Below are 23,687 nucleotides of genomic sequence, written 5' to 3'. Positions count from 1 at the left end.
TGACAAATAATTTATTGTAGTTGCTACCTTTCTTTTACCATAAAGAAAATGTAAGTCATGTAAGAATAATAACATGGTTACATTTTCAGCCTTCATTTTCAAAGACAGGTTTCACTGCTAGATAATAACAAGAATTTAAATTTACCAGGCTGATTGTAAGAACTGTTTTCTTTATAATGAGATAACTTTCAGAGACTGTCTTCTTACATTAATACACATAAAACAAATGAGACCTCATGTTTTCTAATGAGACTCTAATTTAAGGAATTATTTAACACTTTTCGATACTTGGCAACATGAGCTTTGCAGGTATACAAGATTTGCATCATTTGCTCAGGACATTCAATATATAGCTGAAAATGAGAGAGGTACTTCGTTTTTTGTCAAACCATTTCCTTAACTGAGGACTTTCAAGACGAATAAAAATAATATTATTTCCTTTTCTTCTGTGAGATCTATTTTGTAGATGCAGTCTTTAAAAATTATCAAACTGTAACAATTGTCTCAATAAGGAAATAATAGTTGTGACATCTATCTACAACAAACATTACTTTTGCTTGTACTTTATTTTTGTTTCATACTTTTCTGATATAAGGGGATCTCAGATAAACTGTAATTTCTCTATAGCCTCTGATGGGAACAAGAAAAATAATTGAGATAAAAAATGAATAAAACAGTAGTGAAGAACTCTTTATCTGAAGTGCACAAGTTCAAATTCTGGTGCAAGGTTACCACAGAGGAAAATCAATACTTAACAATGCACATACATTCTTTGCCAAGATGAGCACTAGTGTAATTCTGTATTCTTTGTATTCAGAGCTGCTCTGAAAAGGCAGTGACCTCTCATCTTTTGTTGTGGAAACTGATTCTGAAGCAAGCTGAGACTCTTAAGGAAATAAACATTGACAAAATCAATGCTGAAAGGACAGGAACTTTCTACTGGCAGGGTAGATGTTGGATACTCGGCAGTGGAGTGTGTGCTCTTTTCAACCTGAGTCATGTGGTATATAGTTGTTGGTTATGGCTATTCTTTAAAACAAACAATCAAACACCCCAAACCAAACAACAATAACAACAAAACCCTTTAAGACTTAGGAATGCAATGCAGCTATGCCAGGCTTCCTGATAAAGTAAATGAACAATAAAATATTGACATTTACGTAGATGTATGTGATTTTTTTCTGATGGCTAGGTATCTGCTGATGCTTAGATCTGAAGGTAGTGGCTGAATTCTAAACCCCAATGTTACTCCTGAGTAATGGTTCGTAAAGTTTAGCATCACTGAGGTTAATGACGGGATGGTGCTGCCTCCATTTCTGAAGTATAACTGCCTTGCTGTTAGAAGCCTTGACTCATACAAAAAGCTCTTTCATCTGTTGACAGAAAGGGCCTAACTTTGTGCTGGGATGACTGAAAAAGAGTGTGTGTGTATGTTCCTGGGTCATCATCTGTAGCTGTTATGAAGAAAACTGACGACAAACCCTCTGTGTGACTTAGGTAGTGCTGCTTCTAAGTTCCTCCAAGGCTGTCTCAGAGGCACTGGGGGTTTCCAACCTTGACACAAACTGCTTTTTGGGCTCCTGACAATTAGATATTTGGGACACATACAGGAGGGGAACTAGTGGTGGCTATCTAGACACTTTCCTGAATTTAATCGTCATGTAGCAAAGGACAAACACCCATGTATATAAGAAGTTAGTACCCTTCTGCATGCAGATCCTCTTGCCTTATGTGATTTAACATGGCATCTCATTGATGCTTCTGCCAGCAGGTAAAAGACTCAAAGAGCCTTGGGAGACTCCTACAGTATTTTCCTTTCTAAAAGCAGTATTGATGCCACTCCTTCACAAACCTCCCAACATAATACCTGAGTATATAGGTAGGTATATTTGGAAGATGATCTTGGTTTGCATGGATTAAAAGCTAAATTAACCCACTTTTCTAACAAAATTTTAGATTCTTCTAGAATGGAGTTTTCTGCAAAGTATAACTCCATCTTCTAGATGAATGGTTTTTTCTGATCCATGCCTGGAGTGTAGCAAAGTGTTCATTGGAAATGCAGAGTATTTTGAGAGAAGAGAGGTAATCAGTTATTCAGTAAAAAAAAAAAAAATGTATGCCCAAACCTGTAGACCTCATCCCAGGCTAGTAGTTTAGGGAAACACATAATTTGCTCAAGAGTTACTGTTTCATGATTGTCATTGGCCAAGATTTACAGGGCCTGGTCAAGTCACTGGGACCCTTCAGTAGGTGAGATGGTGTCCCTTTCTTCTCTAATGCCTAACACTGTCCAGCATATGTTTTTTTAGCAGCAAGAGGCAAGGAGTTGGGCAGTTATGTATTTTTCTATTTATAAGAAAAAATCAAATTTATTTATAGGAAAAAAAGAAACAAAAAGCATTTTGCAAAACAAACCTGGTAGTGTTTTGTTATTTAGTATTCGTTGCTGTCTTCTGTTTTTTTCTATGACCCTTATTTTAATCTGCATTGATTTCTTTTTTTGACATCTGATGTGCAATTATTTCTAGGCTGTATTTCTAGGAAGACTATTGTTGACATGTAATCTCAGAATATGGAACTACCATGCTGCTTTTATTTTGAGATAAATTGCAGTCCAATACTTCCCATAAATGGAAGATTAAGTTTTTCTAGCCATTGTTTTGCAGCCCTTTTGTATGGAATCAAGCCAAACATGAGAAGACTTTGGCCTAGTAAGAAAGCTGGTTCTTCACTCAGATAATGTCTTTTGGACACAGATGAAAATGCTCCAGATTTTTTCATTGTAAAAAGGAAAGTTTGAGTTTGTAGAACCTGTTTTAACAGCACTTGGTATTACACTCTGGCCTGTTTTGTATATGTAATTATAACTCACAGAGTTAAAGATACAGAGAGAGTATTTCAGAATTTTCAGTTGTGTTTTTCTGCTGCAGCATTCAGAACCATATTCGTGATACTGATGTAGCACCCTTATTCAGCTGGGAGGATGTCCACAAAGCCATACAGAAATGTGACCTTGCACTGTTACTGTTTTGCTGGTTCCTTCCTTCATTTCCTCTGAGATGCTCTTGTTCCAGGTCATGACTCGGGGGTGTCTTATCACAGAGGCTAGATACTCACAGATCTCTGAAGTATTTCCTCTCCCATGTTGAAGCTGCTTTTTGAATAGGATTGCTGTAAGAAATGTGAGCTTTTGTTTTGGCAGGCAGAATTAGACCTAAGTCAGACTAAGAGCAGTATGCAGTTATTAATTTCCAGAGATGCACAACTTAACAATTTCTGACACCCAGCAGAAGTGAATTTTCCTGCCACTATTGCTAATGAACAAGATTTTGCATAAATCATGGTTGGAATCAGCAGAAAAAAATATCAAATTAGTAGGCAATTGCACAACAAGGGAGATTTCATTTTAACGAACTTGCTGCCAGTTTAGGCTGAAGCAGCGTTTTTTTAGTACCAAGTCATAATGAGACAGGAGAGTCAAAACAGACACAAGCACTCCATTTTGTTTCAGATGATTCATCTGAAATTTGCACTTGTATCGTCGAAAATGTTTCAATTTTATCAAAATATTTTGATGAGCTCTTCCTTTAAACCCTGTCATCTGGATTGCTAACTCTTAATTACAATATCCTGGTTAGTTACCAGAATATTATTGGTGGATAAATGAGCACAGTGAGGGAATTCAGGCAGCTCTAATATTACAGGAATCCTTTACAAGCCTAAGGAGTATGAGATGTTTTTAGAATTGCACTTTGAATTTCTACCTCCTCTCCTAACATAAGACATGAAATCTCTTTGGATTTCAGAGAAGCTCCATAATCTGGTACCAGCTAAGAATTTGTCTCAGCATATTTCATAATTTGTCCTGTTATAAACATGCCCTATAATGTAATGAACAAAAATTCATTCAGGAACAAGCAGTTCGTAGCACATTGTTTTCTCTGTACAGAGGTACAACTCTGCTGATTTGAGTAACAGTGCCCCAAAGTAAATTAGGCAACGTTGGTCACATGAGTAGGAATAGGTCCCCTGAAAGAAAATGTTTTTATTTTCCAAAGTGAATGTGCTCATTGTGATTCTCTTCAAATAGCCTTGTTGCCTCAGTTTTTAGTTTTACCATCACATCCAATTGATGCACACATAGATGTACTTAAAATGGTATATGCTTTTGGAAGGAATGTGATAAATAAATTTGAGAAGTGCTGCTTTAAGAGAGTCTTTTTTTTTTTTTTTCCCTCACTAGTTTGCTTATGAAACAACCAAGATTCCTTCTCCTTAGACAAATTTCTAAAATACAGATAATGGATTATGGAAACAAAATCTTACAGAAGCTTCTGATGAGTTTATTTGATTGCATATTGATATTGTATGACGAGAAGCAAGGTCTTGGTGAAATTTGTTATCAATCTTCCCTGTTTTTTCTGCCCATTTGAACTATATGACTTATTTTTCCAAAAGTATTTGGGTTTTCTTTTTCTTCTTCTCTCTCTCTCTCTATCTTTCAATGAACTGGTAATGAACTGAAATAACACTGCACAATATCTGAGTTGGAAAACCCAGCTGAGAAATGAAATGAAGAAATTAAAAGCCCTTGAAGAGAAGTTTTAAAACCTTTGTGCCACCAAGTTAAATGCACCCAAATAACCACAAAATGTTGATAGAATACTAATGTAGGTTGAGTAACACAAAAGCTTGTTTTGGCTGTAAATATTCAGATACATGATATTGTTTGTGATTTCATTCAGGAATATGAGAGTTCTGTAGCTGAAAGGTGATAATTTTTCCAGAAGTGTAAGGGATTATCATCCTTTTTGAGCTGAGGAAAGAGAAACTAATTAGATAGAGAGCTGGTGGTGGTATTTGCTGGGAACAGTGCAGCGTCCTTTCCCAAAACTGTTATCCCACAGTACCTCTGCACCCTGTGGCCAAATCTGTGGAAAATCTGTTCTGAGCTGAAGAATGTCAGAGCTGTTCAGGCATCGTAGTCTCAAAACACCTCATCTTGCAGGAATAAACTATCAGTGTGTTTTGCAGTAAAGCCTTCCAGCACTCTCTCTTGTCATTGTGGCACACTTAAAACAGTAAATAGCACTTTAAAATGCGGGCTGTTGTGTTTGAGCCCTCTTCTGCAAGCATATGATGGCAAAGGGAGCTGATACATGGGAGGGTACAAAGGCTCTTTGGGACAGTTCTTCCACTGTAAGCAGGAGGACTTGGAAGCCTCACTGATACATCAGTCATAAGAAAATCATTTCAACCATCAGCATGCTCAGAACAATCACAGTTGGCTGAAATGTTTTGATCTGGACTCTTTTTGACTCGAACATATTTATCTGTCTTGCTAGCATATTCAGTCTAAAAGAAAAGAGGAAAAACATGGAAAAGGTTTTCCCTTTGGCAATTTCACTTTGAAATGATACATGTATTTTATTTATTTTTTAATTTGAAATTTATTTCCCTTTGTCACACAAGTTAAAAAGAATGCTGGAAATCAAAACCAGTGGTTTAGATCAGCTTTAAATTGAGTTTGACTTCTTGTTGGTGGACTTACATTTCATACCTATGCAAGCAGTGTTTTTTGGTTTTTTTTTTTCTGGCTTCTGGCAAACTGAAGATATTGTGAGCTGCATCTAACAACAGAGAAAAGGAGTGTAGCAAAGGCCACAGTAAAACTATCTGGAAGATGCATACAGAATAATTTCTGCAGAGGAAGAAGAACATGAAATGATGTTAGGGAAAACAGCACAGAATACATAGCTAAAGGATATGCTGTTTGCCAAGGGAATGCCTGATGAAAATGGTATAGTAGTAAGAAAACACAGATGATGAGTCTCCCCTTGGTTTCATTAGTTTCCTAATGGTGTCATTTACATGGACCTGAGATGCCATTCGTACTGATCTCACACCAATATTCCCTGTTAGCTCAGGATTTACTCTTGAGATTAATACTGATATAAGCATGAATCTCATTTCCTTTTTTTATGTTGGTTCTTGTGGTAATAGCAGAGGCTGGCTGCTCCAAACCTTTTATTTTAAAATGTCATCAAGAGGCAAAGGCTTAGATGGTGTTAACCCTGCACTTTGATTTCAGTGCAGTGCTGTTATACGCACTCTGAAAATGCAGCCCAAGGTCAGTAACAATATTGACAGAATGAGCACCCATTCAAAGTTCAACATTAAAGAGAAGTTAGTATTGCAGGCACAGTAATATTTAACACAAACTGTTTTTTTTTTTTTTCCCCAGTGGAACATAAACCTTATCCGTTCATCCAGACCTACCGTATATTCAGGTATGTAACACCTGCAATTGATATTCATTGAAAGGTTTCCGTAACAACAATGCAGTGTATATTGATCTATTTGTGGATTATGTTGTGTGGCTGATTTGAGTCTTTCTCAGTTTATGTTTAGCATGTAAAAAAAAGAATATAGAAATAAATTTAAAATTCCTATAACATGTGCCAGAAGTGGTGAGTGTGAGTCATTTGTTTATTGCATTGATAATAATATCCATTTAACTACCAGGACAGAGTCAGGATTAATGATATTCTGATGGAATATTGCTCTCGGTCTAAGTAAGAATAAATATGCTGATGTGAAACAAAGCAGAAATTCTCCAAGCACTTATAAGCTTTAGTGATTCTTGCAACCATAAGTAAAGGACTAAACCTTTGTTGCTCTTGTGTGTGACTGCATTTATGCTGTAACTGCATATAATTTTGAATCAATAGCATAAGATTACACATGATATGCATTGGGGTACTTTATAAAGCTAAATATGTGCCATCTATTAAAAATATCCTAAGAATAATTTTGTGTTTTTTAGGATGATTTGGATTTATCAGACTTTTTATTTCATTTTCTTACTTGCTTCAGTTTACGGTGGTAAGTCAATATATAATTCCTAAGACAGGTACACAGAGTAATGTAGCTCATCTGGAAGGGGAGATTAAAAAGAGTAATATTCAAATGGCCTAAACATTTTTATGCAGAGTGAGTAGAGCTACAGAGCAACATGATTTTGGTGGGAGGACACACAGTCCTAAGTGCAGCCTGGTCCTGAGAGAGTGGGGTTGCACTCAATTAATTTTTGGGTAACTCACAGAGGATGGAAGTTTCTAATTAATTTTTCCATCCCTGTGATAGGGATTGAAGTTTCTAATGGGCTTTACTGACATTTTTCTTCCAACCCCCCCAATGATTTCACCTTGCCCAGTGCACCTGGGACCATACTACAGGCAGTTTTCTGTCAGACCATGGCTGTATCCAGCTCTTCTCTGTGAAACCAATACGATCTTCAGAAAGTGCTGTGCACCCAACAGCAAAGCTAACAACATGGGCAGCCAATTAGGAAGGGAGCTGCTTCCTCCCTGCACAAATTAGTGCCCTGTAAATCTGGCAGTGATTTGTGTTGGTGCTGGGGTGCATGACGACTCTGTGTGTTTTTCAATGTGTTAATGATTTACTTTGGTTAGCAAAAGTCAAACTACAAAAATTGCTTTGCACTTCCCTGAAGTTCCCTGTGCTGATAAATTATAACTAAGGCCTAACACAGATTTACATTCAGTAATGTACTAGCTGTTTTCTCAGAGGACAATGAGGTAATGCAGCTTTTTAGCAAAATCTCTTTGACAAATGTACTATTATTTCAGAAATATTTTACCCGGATTAAAATCTCAGTAGAACTGAAATCTTGGAACATTTCTGAGGCTCAGGAAATAAATATCTTTATTAAACTAAGGTATTCAGAGCTGGTATAGTTTTATGTAGTATTAAAAGTCAAACATAATATTAAATTCCATGATTTATTTTTTTTTAATTTTTTTATTTTATTTTTTAGGGCGTACTAGTTTACATTAATAGTTGGTAAATAAGATCCAAAATGTCTGATACAACAGATAATTGCAATAGTCTTTTCATTTTACTTCATAAATAATTTAAAGTTATCTGAGTAATAGAAAATGCTTTTCTGTTAGTGGCAAAGTTGGGCAAAGAAATTCTATAATAATAATAATAATAAATACCAGTTTTTAAAGAGAATAATAAATACCAGTTTTTAAATAAAGGTCATGGAAAGATCTACACCAAAAAATTCTGGATATTTATTTATTTATTTTTTATTCTGGATATTTTAACAAGGAGATCTGACAAATTCCTTAATTTGGAAAGATGGGAAGGGGTTGCCACTTAGGTACTTTCATTCCAGTCACATGGCTGTGCAGCGTGAGTGGATTTCATTAGAGAATTCAATATGGGATTGATGAATTCCTGAAGATCTGAGGTGGTAATCCAGTTTATTTGTATTCTAGGAGATTCTTGAGATATTGCTCCTGGATCACTACTTTTGTTGTTGTTGTTAAGAAGCAAGTCAGATTGGGTTTGAGGCAGATTGTAAGGAAGCTGGAAGTATCTAAAACACTGTGAGCCATTGAAGATAAACACAGTGGCACTGACTGTGAATCTGGCCTCAGAGCATCACTCAGCAATAGGACAATCTTCACATACAAGTTTCTAACTCTCTTTGGGCTCTGTACATCCTCCTGGTTTTCCTTTTAATGGTTCTTTATACTGAACTCCCTTGGAAGATGCTTCTGCTGCTCCTAAGATCTGCCATGAGTGGCACTTACCTCATGGCCTCATGGCTGACCCTGCTGCTAGGGCTTCTGTCACTGCTCAAGCTGCCCTGCTCCAGCCTTGGGTGTGGGGTGAGAGAGAGGACAGAGAGACCCCAGAGAGTTTTATTTCTACCAGGCTGGAGAGCAAGGATGAGACTCTCAGAGGAATGGTTCTACTCGCCCCCCTTGCCCTCTTCTCCTGCCAAAGGAGTCAAAAGCATGGTCAATGTCAAGAAGGGGCAGTGGCTTCACCCTCTCCTGATTAAATGTCCATACTCCTATCTCTAATAATTTACATATTTTGTTATTCTATATCAGAATGTGTGACTCAGATCTATGAAAATACATACTTCCAAGGAGGAGACCTCTCCACAGTTTTCACACCAAGTGCCAATTACTGTCAAATAGTGTGTACTTACCATCCTACCTGTCTGCTCTTCACATACTTGCCAGTGACATGGACTAAAGATCCTGCAAAGAGGTAAAATGCTCATATTCTTGTGGATTTTGCTGGTGTCCTGTGACAATGTTAGAAGCTCAGTAACATTTTGACAGAACACAGGCATGCAGAGAAGGCTACAAGGTTGCCACGGAAGACAATACCATGCATCTTTAAAAATTATAATCTAGAAGAGTATTTGCTGAACTTTGAAAGATTAAATTTGACAACAGCTAATCTTTCACACTCACATACCAATCCTTCCAAGGAAATAGCACCAGCAGTGCACTCCTTCCTCTGTGCCACTTATTTATTGCTGAGGGACAATATGACCAATTTTATGTCTCCAGTGATCCCCTCTATTGTACCCCTCTCCCCCATCCATTCTCTTTAGAATATTTTTCTCTTGATTTAGTGTCAATACCCTGAGATGAGGCTGCCTTCCCTCTCTGTGCCCAGTGTGTTTCTTTCCTCATAACCCAGTTACAAGTGGTGGAACAGGGCTGTGCTTCTTGCTTGTAGGAGACCTTTTGGAGCTTCCATATATACCACATATTTTCATCTGCCACTAAGCATGACAGTGCCAACAGAGCAGCTGCAGTTCTACCCTGTCTTTCTCTAAATTGCATTTATTGTCTTCATTTTCATGTTGAGGAACAATGATCAACCTGCATTTCACCTGAGAAACTTTTAGGAAGGACTGTGTTATACTGCAAAACTGTGAATTGCTGCATTTTAAAACACAGGTTTTCCTGCTACTTAAAAGACAGTGATACTGAAATGTTGCCAAAAGCGGATATGGAAGGAGCTGTTTCTGGACATTCTTTAAAACAATGTAACATCAAAATTAGTGGTAAGATATAGCTATTCACATGTATGAATTTTATCATGTAGCAGATATGTTAGAAATTTAGCATTTTGAAAACAGGAACTGAGTTAGGAAGCAACCAAGCAGTGACTGCTATGTCTTTTGCTTTATCTCTTTCATACATGACTTAAAAATCTTCCACTGTTTTCAGCTATGCACTGCTAAGGCTCCACAGAAAGGGGGAGCGGGAGCTCCTGCTGTCATGGTTTCATTTCCTAGAGGCAGATATATGACTGATACCTCCAGTCGTAAAGATTAATTTAAAGAGCTAAATGGGTCCTACTTGATGCAAGTTCGCCATTGCAGCTTATTGATAGATCAGTTGTGTTTGCTTCTGACTGGAACGTGCCTTTCAGAGCATTCAGGACTTTTAAAAGCCCTTTCGTGCCCCATCCTGTTTAAAAACCCCACTAGGATATGCCTTACTCATGTGTTCTGTGAAAAGACCCTACTGACCCAGCGGTGAAACCTGCATCCTGTGGGGGCAAAAGCTATGTCAAACTCCATGGTCAAAATTAGTGTAAATTGAATCTTTTGGCTCAAATGGGAGATGGCTGTTGCTTATGAGGATATATTTGAAGTTTTGAACTGCCATATAAATTTGGAAATAGAAAAGTATGTGTTTTAGTATTAATCCTGAGTTCTTGCATGATTAACTTCATCATGATCTTGGTGTAGGTAGAGGCGGTGTCAAAGTCTGTCAGTTTTTCCTCTGCCATGTGGTGCTCTGTTATGCCTACACTTCTGATTTTGTTACTAGAAGCATATATGAAGTGTGATGTAGCTGAAGTGAGCACAGGAAGTGACATTAGGATTACAAGGTCTTTGCCATATGAACTGCTATCTTTTGGGCAGTTTGGAAAAAAAAAAAAAAGAAAAAAAGAGAGAGAGTAGAAGAATGCTTTCAGAACTTTGTCTCTTTCTTTTTCCACAGCTTGCAGCCCAGATGTCCACATAGGTCTGGATATGGAAGGGGAAAATTATGATGTTACTGTGGCTGAGAGTTATCAACAGTGTCAAAAAAGATGCACCAATGATGACCACTGTCATTTTTTTACATATGCCTCAAAAATATTTCACAATGCAAGCTTTCGGTAAATACAGGTTTGATCCCTTTTCTTGGCCAGTGCTGTGCTTTAGTCAACAAAATGTCAACAACAATATCAGAGCAATCTAGGGTGAATTTATTCAAGGAAATATATTTTTTTTCTTTGACTGCTAATCCTTGTAATGTTTAATCAAACTTACAGGTAGGAAAATATCTGCAGTAAGTTAGCTTTCATCTGTCCATTGATGAGAAAGACAAACTTGATTATCATAGCACTGAAAAAAAGTAAATCCCTGGAGATATTCAAATGCGAACTATATTAGTAGGCGTGCAGCATTATTACTCAGTTAAATCTTGCTCTGCTTACTGCTTACTGAAAATAGCATCATCAGTGCAACCAGAGACATTCATTTGTACTTGGACTATTTTTGAGCTGTTAGCCTGCTCAGTTTTACAAGTTAAACATTGTTCAGTTGGATCTGTTCCTCATTTGAAGGTTTTTATGGATACTGGAGATTGCTCTGGCCCATGGTAGGAATTATGGAACCAGAAGATTGATGTAGACTAAGGAAGATGATCTGTTGTCTTACTTCTTTCTTTATTCTTTATCACTCAGTGAAAAATGCTTCTTGAAACATACCAGGTTAGGAACTCCAACCAGCATAAGGGTGCTTGATGAGGTTGTGTCTGGATTCTCCTTAAAGCCATGTCAGCTTTCTGAAATAGGTAACTAAAAATCTCTATTGATTCAGTTTAGATTCAAGTGTTATGGATAATGAGGTGCAGTCTATCTCTGACATGATCAACGTTTCATTTCATAAAAGAATTACAATATTAACTTATTCTTGGAGTTACAGTTAGTACTCTCAGGCACAAAAGAGTTTTTAAATAATTATTTTTTTTCCATTTTATTATTATGCATTGCAAAAACAGTTGTCTGCTTTGGAGATTGAAGAATTCTTTCACTAGATTAGCCTGATGAAACTGCATTTTATCTTTGCATCATAGATACAAAAATGAAAGATAAAATCCCATCAAAGTCAAGAACAAGAGGAATATAAATCCTTCTAAATTCTGTTGGTATACCATATATGTGCTTAGAATTTTCTAATGAAGACTTGCAGTTTTCTCATACAACTGCCTAATATGAAGGAACACTGTGTTCTGCAGGTGGTTTTGATAAAAGCACTGTTTGTGCTACTTCTTGTAATCATTACTCAGGCAAAACTCTTAGGAGTACAAGATCAGACTGTATGAATTATATCTTCTTATTCTTAATCAAAACATCTTTGGTTCATTTTGTTCGTTTTAATTCTACCTCCACCTTATCCTACTGTCTGGTATTTTCCCTTCTGAACAATGATGACATTATACTTCCATGTAGCCTTATTTTAGTTCACAGTTAATGTAGTTTTCCCATACAAATCACTTTTTGTATTTCCTAGACTTGCTGAATCTTTCTTTCTATATCAACATGTTTTATTCAGACTCTTTCAGTCCTACTGGAGGAATAATCTTTGGAAATTATTGAAAAAGTAGTTGATTCAGATCTTAAGAATGAGTGCACTTACAGAAAAATGAAGTGTGAAGAATATAAAAGGAAGAAAAAGGTTTGTAAAGAGAAGAAAATTTGGCTATTCTCTCTCTCTCTCTCTAAGAAAGGATGGAAGGAAGATTATTTTACAAATTGCTCCATTAAGAGAAACTAGGGAGATAGATTCATTGTTAGGAGAAAAATCACAGTACTCTGGAGGGTCCTGCTAATAGACTTTGAGAAGAATCAGAGGACTGTAGCATATGGACAAACAATATGATATTAAGATAAAGTCAACAGACACTTGAGACTTCATCAAGAATATTTATGGTTTATGACAGTAGTGACATGACATTAATGATGTATCATAAATGAAATTAGAATTTCTGAATGCATGTGAAGTTCAGCCTCGTTTCTACCTGTCTTTTCTTGCTTTTTCTGTCTTGCAAGAAAGGCAAGAGGAAGGGAGAGAGAAGAAATAAATCATGAGATCATAGAAGCCTAGACAGTACTGTTGGATAACAAGGTCATCTAAAGAGGTCATTTGTCCTAATCCAAGACAGATCAATTCTACCTGTTCAGATAGAGGTTTGTCAAATATATTTGTAAATTTCAGTGTCATCTTCTGTCTTGTGTTGTAAATATCTGAAATGGATTTACTTGAATATTTGTTCTACCTTTTCATTACTATTTAGGCTGACTAATCCTACATTGTTTATGTTCCAGCTTCATCATTTTAAATACAGATGCTGTACTTCCCCTTTCAAAGCGTTGGGAATCACAGCTATCCTCTGTGAATACCAAAAACTAAATTCTACCAAGAAACTTTGAGATTCCTTCAATCAGATTCTAAGAACACTGAAATCATCATTATTGTGGGATTTCTCTATTTCCTGTTCTACCATGTCCTCTTCCCTCTGTTCAGTAATGCTAATGTTGTTGACCATCTAACTGCAGTTTGTTTCCATGAAGAGAGAGGCAGTTCTTAAGCTTTTCTTGTGTCTTCTGTCATTAACTTTACTTCTTCCCTGAGCAGAACCCCAGCTCCTTTCCTAATGCTAATTGTTTGGAACTGAATAAATATTTTTCTTTTGAGAATTTGTTCCTTGCTGCTTGGCCTTTCATCTTGTGCCTTTGCCTTTCTGATTTTGTCCTTATGCACTCATGCTATTACTTGTCCATAGTAATTTGTCTTACATTCTGCTTTTTGCAAAGTGCCTTCTTTGAGGCCATTGAAGGTTCATGGGTTTGTGTCCCTAAAATCCATATTTCTACTTTGAATATCATTTCTTCAAAAAGTTATTTGCTCTCCTGAACTCTATTTAGTTTTTAACAGGGGGTCTTACCTACTAATTATCAGAATTTATTAACCCTTATTTTCTACTCCCTTTTTTTTTTGTGGTGTTGTTGTTGTTTTGTGTGTTTCTATTGTGTAATTAATGTCCTGTATTTTTTATGTAATTTTTTTTTTTAAACTTATCAAAGATCAGGAGTCACATTAAGATCTGCCTCTCGCTTTTACTGTTTTTTTTTTTTTCTTTTTCACTTCTTTTCATTTTATCAGTCACAAAGGAGGGAAACTGTGAATAAAAATAGAAATGAATGATCTGTAAACCTTAATATTCTGATGACAGAAAATCATTGGAATTTTGATACTCTGTTCTTCTTTTGTACAGATTGTAAAATGGACCTTTTTGAACATCAAGAATTTTCAGGAATGAATGTTACAAGTTTTTTTACTCCCGATACCTCCGTCTGCCAGACTATTTGTACTTATTTTCCAAACTGCCTGTTCTTTACATTTTTCACCAAGGAATGGCAAATAGCATCCCAAAGGTGAATATGAGAACTTTTAATTCTCTAAGTAAATATTAAAAACAACCACCACCACAACAACAAAAAAACAAGAACAAAACCATGAAAAAAACAACAACCCTCACCCTTTTATAACCAACATTTTATTGTATTTATGGAAATTCTTGTTAAGGGGTTACTTTCAGTAAAACACAGCTTTTTTATGTGTTGTATTCATACATTTATAGTTTCCTGTCAGCATTTCATCTGTTCTCCAGTGTGACCGGGGATCTTGTACTATAGCTGCATATCTGGGATTGCTTTAATGACTTAAAGCTGAGTTTTACGAAATTGTAAAGAGGCATCTGGTTTTTCAGTATTAAGTCATTTACTTGAAAAGATGATGGATGAAATTAACAGTTTTGAAAGTGTTTCTTTTTACAGATTGAAATTCCTACTTTCGTATCCAGTAGTGAGAGGAATTAAAAAACTACAGTCAACAGAAATCAGAGGTGGAAAGCACATTTAAGAAAGAACCATCCCTTACCTCAACCTAAAATATCAATTTTAGGATGTGAGAACAGATTCAGTTATTTTAATTTTTTTTTTTCATTTCAGAAATCTTTGCCTTCTGATGACCTCAACAAGTGGAACACCAGAGGCACTTACGTTACGAGAAAATGCAGTATCGGGCTTTGGTCTCCTAAATTGCAGAAGATACTTTCCTGGTAAATAATAAATTGCATTAAGAGTATGAATTTTGAATTAATGAAATTAATAGACCTACTGATGCTTGGAACACACTCATTTTTACAGCCTGCAATTCTCGCACTTATGTGCATATGAATTTTCTGGGAGATGAACTCAATGTCACTTATACAAAAGGACACAAAGCCTGTCAGCAGGTTTGCACAGACATGATCCGCTGCCAATTTTTTACCTACTTTCCCCTCAAAGATTCATGCAATGAGGAAAGGTAAGATACATTTAAAAAAATGTTTAAAGATTTCTGAAAGAATCCTTCCACAAACTTAGGGAAGGGATATAATGTGTGTGTTCTGTGCAAGAAGTACAAACTGAATCTTTGCATTAATTTATTGTCAGAAAGTGCGAGTGTCATCTAAGAATGTCCTCAAATGGATCTCCAGTGGAAATACAACATGGGCCAGGAAGGATCTCTGGATACTCACTAAGATTATGTAAAAAAAAGGCCAGTACTGGTAAGTAAAGCTCTCATTTAAGAGAGACATTGTTTAACTGATTTTTGTGCAGAAAGCCTAAGCCTCCATATTTTATTTTTCTTTCTGAAAATTGGTTGAATTGAAACGTTAATGAGACACCTCATGAAGTTAAAGAGCGTTCTGAAAAAGTTAATTATGCCCAGCCTGCACACTGTAAACACAGACAGTGGCATTGTGAACTTGGTTAAATTGGACTTTATGATCAAAAATTGTAAAGGGATTAGAATGTCTTATGTATCACCTTCGCAGATCAGTCCCTATTCGCAGGTCAGCAATAGTCTCATCTTCATGGGCAAGTGAAAATTATCCTTAAGGACAATTTCCAATTATTTCTGTAGTATGCATGCAGCATTCTGCAAGAACTATTAGGATAGTTGGAGGGACAGACGCTTCCCCTGGTGAATGGCCGTGGCAAGTAAGCTTGCATGTGAAATTGTTTCGTCGGAGACATCACTGTGGGGGCTCTATCATCAGTAACCAGTGGATTCTTACAGCTGCTCACTGTTTCATGAGGTGAGTCCTAAATGTAAATTTGAAAATGAAAATTTCATCCAGAATGTGAGATAAATTGAGATCCACCTTTCAGAAAAATAAATCTGTATGACAAAAATGACTAGAATAGAATAAAGTATTTTGATGTAACCAAAATATGAACTTTTAAGGTAAACAATTGTTGTGGTTTAACCCGGCTGGCAGCTAAACACCACACAGCCGTTTGCTCACCCTCCCCCCTCCCTCTCTGGGATGGGGGAGAGAAACGGGAAAGTGAAGCCGGTGAGTTGAGATAAAGACAGTTTATTAAGACAGGAATATAATAATAACAATAATAATAATAATATTGATAATGATAATAGTATTAATAATAATAATAATGTGTAAGAAAACAAGTGATGCACAATGCAATTGCTCACCACCCGCTGACCGATGCCCAGCCTATCCCCGAGCAGCCGGCCCCCCACCCCGGCCAGCCACCCCTATATATTGTTTAGCATGACGTCAGATGGTATGGAATACCCCTTTGGCCAGTTTGGGTCAGCTGTCCTGGGTCTGTCCCCTCCCAGCTCCTGCTGCACCCCCAGCCTGCTCGCTGGCAGGACAGAGCGAGAAGCCGAAAAGTCCTTGGCTTGGTGTAAACACTGCTCTGCAACAATTAAAACATCAGCATGTTATCAGCGCTCTTCTCATCCTAATCCAAAACATAGCACCCTACCAGCTACTATGAGGGAAAATTAACTCTGTCCTAACTGGAACCAGGACAACAATTCATATTCTTAACATAATTGGTACACCACACTTCACCCTTCATAACATAGTATTGTGCTACTAATGCTAAATTGTTTTAATGCATCTAGGAGATGGAGTTCTAAACAGACACCAGATACCTACAGTAGCATAGACATTTTCATGCTTTATAAACTTTTTCTTACTGTAATATCATATCACCAAGGAAAATCTGCTGTTAAGTATTCCATTTCACATACTTGAAATAATTATCTCAGAGATTTCTCTGTGGCACATAGGGAATAGTACCAATCTGATACCTTCAGCAGCAGGGTGCTCAGCAAAGACCAGGACACACGTTAATCTCTAGGGGTCCACTTATGTTGCTTCTAGTACAAGTGCTACCTTTCTCTGAAGCATCCAAATACTAATTGTGCTGGTTTTGGTTAATTTTCTCTTTTCTATTTTTATCAATCAGTTAATCAACACTCTGATTTTAGTAGAGATTTCACCTGTAAGGAAAATATTTAGAGCATTGAATACTTAGAGGATAAAGGCTAATTTGCACAGACACATATAGTATGTGTTGTTCGTGACCACAAAATTGCCATCACATTTGGGTCATGAAACCACTTGTGTTGTGAAGAGCTGATTTAATCACCGTTTCCCTTGTTAGATGTTCACCACCTGTAAAGCAGGTTGTCCTGTCATTTACAGAGTGAAAGTTGTAAGGCTGGCTGTATATTGATTCTGTGTGATGGGAAAAAAGGCACAGGTAACAGATAAAATGCTTCAAATAAGAGAGTAATGTTGCCAACATTTGGCTTCCAGTGAAAAACCTTATAAAAGTGGTTAAGTGGCCTAAAGACTCTGAAAAACCCTGTATGTAGAATATCATTCTCTACCTGCTATCGAATGTTGTAGAAGCTACGAGTACTACAAAAGGCAAGGGGAAAAGTTACATTTTAAAATTAAAAATATGGACTGTGTTCATTAGAAACTATTAAAGCCAACTGATATTTAAGAATAAATACATGAAATCTTCAAAAATTTTGAAAAATTCATTTAAGACAGGTTTTTCATTTTCTTCAAAGCATGTACCAAAATTTTTATGTTGCCTTAATGAGAGAATATCACAATGAAATATCCCTTAAATGTACTCAAAGTAAAGTTGAAGTCATAAAGATTAACTGGAACTTTTCATATAGGTCTATGGTATTACATTTTCTAATCTCTATTTACATTCATTGCAGTGTCTGACTAGACTCTACTTGAATTTGTATTTACAATTCTATTTTGGTTACTACAAAAGCTGTTGTACTGGAATGAATGGAAAGAATCTCATTTTCTTCTTCAGGGCTTGCATTAGGCCCTTGAAGGTAAAAATAATAAGAGGAGAAGAAAACAGAAAATGAAAGAAAGCAAAAGGGGAAGGAGTGTGAAAAAGAATCAGGACACTGAGATTCCGAACATAAAAGAGAGGGGAGACTGATGTGGGGATGAAAATATAACTAGAAAGTGGAACAAAAGAAATGAGAAGTGGAAGGAATGGAAGTGGAAGACAAACCTCTTTTTTAGGTTAGAGAGTGTGAAAATTCAAACGGGAAAAGTGACCTCAGTGTTGTTCACTTTATACTTGGGAGGGACAGAGGATGTTGGCACCTGCACACAAACTCTGAATAAGTGTAAATCTTTGTGCCACAGACTGACTGTTTGCCTTTTTTCCTTAGTCGTCAGAATCCCAACATTTGGCGTGTTTATGCTGGTATTTTAAAACAATCAGAAATAAAAGAGGATACACCTTTCTTCAAAGTGGAAGAGATTATTATTCACCCTCAGTATACATATGCACAGACTGGATATGACATTGCTTTACTGAAACTTGACAAGCCTATGAATTTTACTGGTATGTAGAGTATTTCAGAGGTATTCTGAAAATGTGCAGGATGATATAGGCTGGTTTTGGTGTGGCAGTTCATGAAAACTGGGATTGTTTCCCTTAATATGCAATTACTGGGTTTCATTCTGTTGGAGTTGAAAAGAAAATGTGTGGCTTTTATTCACATGACTGGGAAGATATCTACTATAAGGTACAAAGCATAACATGTAGGTTATCTTCATAGGCTATGTAGATACCTATGAAACCTTAATATTGTAGCTGTCTCTACTGGCCAAACTAATATTTTAAATTATATTTTAGATCTTCAACTACCTATTTGCCTGCCATCGAAAGAGGAAGCTAACATGCTTTATACTGACTGTTGGGTAATTGGATGGGGTTACAGAAAGGAAAGAGGTACAGATAAATATTTAAAGTGTGCTCTTTTATTTGAAGAATTCATTGTGTTTAAACAAACAAACAAACAAACAAAACCACACCTCCCAAAATACGCTCTTGAGTCTTGAAACCAGGAATTGTGATCACAAGCTACACAAAGAACATGCATTTGCTCACGGCTTTGTTTATATGAATCCATAACAGTCATCAGAGTCAACGAACATGAATATAACTACTCCTATAGTTTGATTCTCTACATTGTATTCTCAGGCTTTCCTGTGGTAGATAGATGAGCACTGCAAGTTAGCTAGTTTTGCATCACCTTTTATGCTTACAAAGATACTTCAAGTTATGAGGTGAGATAGAGATAATAGTATAAAATAATAATATAGATAATTCACATACTGAGATATAGATAATAGATTTAATGGTGAACTGTGGGATCTTGAATTACAGTCTGCACATAACTCATGCTTGTATTTGATGTGACTTTATTCGTATGACTTCACTTCAACAATCAGAGATAGAAGTATGTTACTTTTATGATTCTGAAGGTTGTTTATGGACAATGACAATGACCTTTGTGTTTTGATAGTATTTGATAGTAGATATGGTTGAATACTCTGACCTTACCTGGAGGTTGGCCAAATAGCTGTTAGTTATCAAAGTCTGTTATTACATATATAGATAAACCTACTTAAACTGAGTTCCCTCTTTTCCACGCCTTCCTGTTTGAGTGTTAGATTTCAATGTGAAATTGTAAAAAAAAATTGGCAGATATTGTCTGGGCTAATTTCTTCTGTTAATTTGTAAAAAAAAGGCTGCTCTCAAATACTTTTATTTGCTCTACATGGAAATTCCTTCATCCTGTAGACTCCTAGGATATGGAGCAGCACAGATTTGGAAATTGGGAGGTATTACAATCTTATTGTATTGCAACCCGATTGTTATACATTACTAAGAAATAATTATCAATAGTACAAAGCAATGTCTTTAATAGGAACACAGGCTCCAAGACTCAAAGTTCTGAAAAAGATACTCATATAGGGATTCACAGCAAATCACACAAGACTTTTGAGCCTTTCCTGGTTGTAAGTCATACTCAGGTAACATGGTGTTTTAAAAACATTCCAAAAACAAAAACAGACAGTCAACATTGTTTACTAACACACACACAAAAAAAGGGAAAACATCATCATGACTGCCTAATTGCACACTAAAAACAATTGACCTCTGAGTTTGCAATGTCACTGTATGGAGATTTCTAGAGTTTAATTTTAACTTTTACTTTGCTAGAACTGGACACTTGTCTGATCATGCCACCTATTGCATAGGTCTTGTAGAAGATATTCTTCAGAAAGTTACTGTTCCCCTAATGTCAAAAGAGGAATGCCAGGCAAGATACCGGAAGCGCAGAATAGATGACAATGTGATCTGTGCTGGCTATGATGAAGGTGGAAGGGATGCTTGCAAGGTAATGGAAAGAAGTCATATATAGTCATGTATTCCAAACATATGTTCAAGTATATAATTGAATACCATAATAACATGTTTAATTTTCATAACAAAAATATATTTATAAATAGAGCTGTTTAACATATCACTTTCGCTTGCTGAAAGCACTGATAATCAAGTTACGTGGAGAATGCTTCTTATGTGACATCGAAATCCTCAGGGATAGACTTTATGTGGCTCCAGATAAAAAAACTCTGAGTGTACATGTATATATAGAGAAAGCACTCCTTCTCTAGTGTCTTCTACAAAGAGCACTCCTTCTCTAGTGTCTCCTACAAAGGGAACAAAGTTAACTTCCCACTTTGTGTTTCAAGTTAAGTATTGAGGCAAAATTCATTAGTTTTCTAAGAATTATATCACTTTTCCTTGAAAAATAATAATGGTGAAGAGCAAATAAAGGAGAGAATAAAGTACAAATTCTCACTCTCGTCCAATTAGGGAACAAAACAGTATTCCTTTAAAATGTGGGAAATCCATAGAGAGCAAGTATAATATTTCAGAACATTTCTCCAGTAACATAGATTTCCTATGTGATGTTTTTATTTCTTGATATGAAGCTTATTTTAAAGCATCCACTATCCATAATAATCCAGAAAGGAGGGTGCTGGAAAAGGGGAATGGAAGGCTAAAGACAGCTTGAACAGACTGGTCTGTTCATTATAAGAATTGAAAATGTCACAGCAGTGTGAGGTCAGTGAGCCAAATTCTCTGCTTGAGAGTAAACTCATGCAATTCTATTAACTTAAATATTTTGAGTTAATTATGATAAAAATAAATTTTGTCTGACTAGTAGGGTATATTTTCAATTTAAGCATTTAACAGTTGTGTTCTATATTTATGCACTGTTGTTATTATCAGTATTGAGTATTCAGGAATAATAATTCTTGAGCTGGGAAGTAATTCTTCCTTAATGACAATTAATCTTTCTTTATCTGATACAGCATAACAGAACACGGAGGTGATGTTATAAGAAAATAACATGCTTGTTGTCCCAACAGTTCATAACAGCTATACTAAAGAATCCAGTGTTCAGAAAGATCAATTTGAAATAGGAAAAGAAAACAAATATGTTTTATCCCAGGGAGGACAGAATCAGTCAAACAAGATAACACGTACAGAACTGAGATTTACATACCAAAAACAAAGTTATAAGAAAAAGCATTGGCAAATTTACTATTTTTCTCATTTGTTGATGTAGTCTTTGTTGGGTGTTAAATCAGTGAATGTAGATAAATCAAAAACAAACAAACAAACAAAACCGCAACAGTTTTGAACCTTAAAGGAAAGTGGAAATAATTTGCAATGATTGGAACATATTTAGAAGTAATTTTACTAGATAAACAGAAAAACGTCAACACTCTCTGAAGCAGCTATAAGTGAAAGTAATTGAACTCTAGGCAGTTATGCTGGTGTTAACACTGAATGATACTGATTTTTATCAAGGCTTTCTTTGAGAGAGAAGTACTGATGAGAGCTGTACCTTGTGTACTCTTGTCTTTTTCTCCTGTGACACAGGGAGACTCGGGAGGACCACTGTCATGCAAGCATGAGGAGGTGTGGTATCTCGTGGGCATCACCAGCTGGGGTGAAGGGTGTGCTCGTCCCAGGCAACCGGGTGTCTATACAAAAGTTGTTGACTATTTAGACTGGATTCTAGAAAAAACTACATAGTGTGAGTGTAATCTACTGGCTCGAAGTGATGTCATGGAATAACAACTCCAGGACCAACGTGATGACGTGTATTAACGTTTTTTAAATGGTGTTTCCTGTTAGCTTGAAACATAAAAGACTTGATTAAAGAAGTAGAAAAGCAAGAATAAAGGAACTTTACAGTTACTAAATAAAAAACAGTAGTATAAAAAAAATTTTGGTCATTGATTTGGCTGAAAAAAAAGAATAGACCTGAACCATTAATTTCTTTTGTCCTTGATAGCACATAATATTCTGTGGGACTTGTTCAGTGAGGCCAGGGTTTTACAGTTTAATTCAGTGATGGCAGGAACTTCTGCTCTTATGCAAAAATAACTTACATTAAAGTTGATTAAGATAAATTATTAAAAGGCAAGGAAAATCTGACCTGGCATTACTAGTCAAAAGGTTCAGTGATAACTGAAGAAACTCCCTTAGTAACAGAATAATTTTCTTTGTTTCACCTTAAAAACATCAAGACAGCTCTCTCCTGTTTCTTTTTCTCCTTTTTCTCTCCTTTTTTTTTTTTTTCTTATTTTTAGTCAAGTAACAAATATGTTTCATGGCCCAAATTAACACTAATATGAGGAACAGCAGTCAAAAAATTATTATTATTATTTTTTAATTGTAAGAAGCAGTATTTCACACTGGATCATAAAGAAAGGTACATTTGTCTTTTGCTTTTGTCTTTGGTGAACTTCATGACCTTGCTTTCTAATCATATACATTACCTTAATTGCTGAAAATATATTGTAAATCTCTATTCATGATTGCCGCACAACCACAGTGAGTGTGTTGTGGAGGTCAACAGCAGCAGAGTCTTTAGGAATAAATGATGTTATGAAATTCAGAATGTTAAATTAATAGAAAAATAGTCATCAAGCTGCTGTAAATGAGTTCAGCATTTCATTTTTTGATGTTTTATTTGCAACTAACACTGAACAAAAATGAAAACAGGTACAAAAAATTGTACCTAACTGTACAATGAGCCCCTGCGGCCAGAGTGGTTCCTGGGACATGCAGTGCCACAGCTGTATTCAGAAGGTGTTGGGCTTTTTTTGTTGTTGTTCATTTTTAAAACACGCATTCAAAGCAGGGATGAAAACAATCTAGATATAACAAGAGGCTATAGGGAATGGTGGTGCTGCAGGCACATCTAAGGAAAGAAGAGTGTTGCCTTCCCTTCTCCTCGTAGTGGACTCCCAGGGACTTGGTCTTGAATAATCAGTGGTGCACAGTGCTGGAGGCCTCCTGCTTTTGGAGCCCCCATGCTGGCTGTAGGTATTCAGGGGGCCAAAAGACAAAGTCTGGCATGCAATAGGAGAAACAGATCAAGGGGGAGAGAGAAGGCATTCGTCAACATGCAGAGGTAGAATGGGAGATAAAGGTGGGGGCTAAAACTGTCTTCATGCTCTGTTTAATCCAAGCCTGGTTTGAAAGGTCAG

General features: G+C 36.3%; 1 protein-coding gene across 1 annotated transcript in view; it reads left to right on the top strand.

Moving 5' to 3' along the window:
* Positions 1-22,418, top strand: part of LOC308194345 (coagulation factor XI-like) — a 37,449-nt gene extending 15,031 nt beyond the window's left edge. Inside the window, exons 11-25 of the mRNA XM_080590141.1 lie at positions 6,245-6,290; positions 6,827-6,885; positions 8,934-9,096; positions 9,801-9,907; positions 10,857-11,016; positions 11,587-11,696; positions 14,181-14,340; positions 14,917-15,026; positions 15,115-15,274; positions 15,403-15,518; positions 15,878-16,052; positions 18,491-18,666; positions 18,961-19,056; positions 20,373-20,512; positions 22,069-22,418. Of these exons, the coding sequence (XP_080446267.1) occupies positions 6,245-6,290; positions 6,827-6,885; positions 8,934-9,096; positions 9,801-9,907; positions 10,857-11,016; positions 11,587-11,696; positions 14,181-14,340; positions 14,917-15,026; positions 15,115-15,274; positions 15,403-15,518; positions 15,878-16,052; positions 18,491-18,666; positions 18,961-19,056; positions 20,373-20,512; positions 22,069-22,224 (1,934 nt within the window). The 3' untranslated portion in view covers positions 22,225-22,418. The remainder of the gene's footprint in view (positions 1-6,244; positions 6,291-6,826; positions 6,886-8,933; positions 9,097-9,800; positions 9,908-10,856; positions 11,017-11,586; positions 11,697-14,180; positions 14,341-14,916; positions 15,027-15,114; positions 15,275-15,402; positions 15,519-15,877; positions 16,053-18,490; positions 18,667-18,960; positions 19,057-20,372; positions 20,513-22,068) is intronic.
* The last annotated feature ends 1,269 nt before the right edge of the window (positions 22,419-23,687 follow it).

The sequence above is a fragment of the Anser brachyrhynchus genome (genome assembly GCF_964034855.1).
Source record: "Anser brachyrhynchus genome assembly, chromosome: 4".
Lineage (NCBI taxonomy): Eukaryota > Metazoa > Chordata > Aves > Anseriformes > Anatidae > Anser > Anser brachyrhynchus.
The sequence above is the reverse complement of the archived record's forward strand: the minus strand, read 5'-3'. Positions and strand labels throughout refer to the sequence as shown.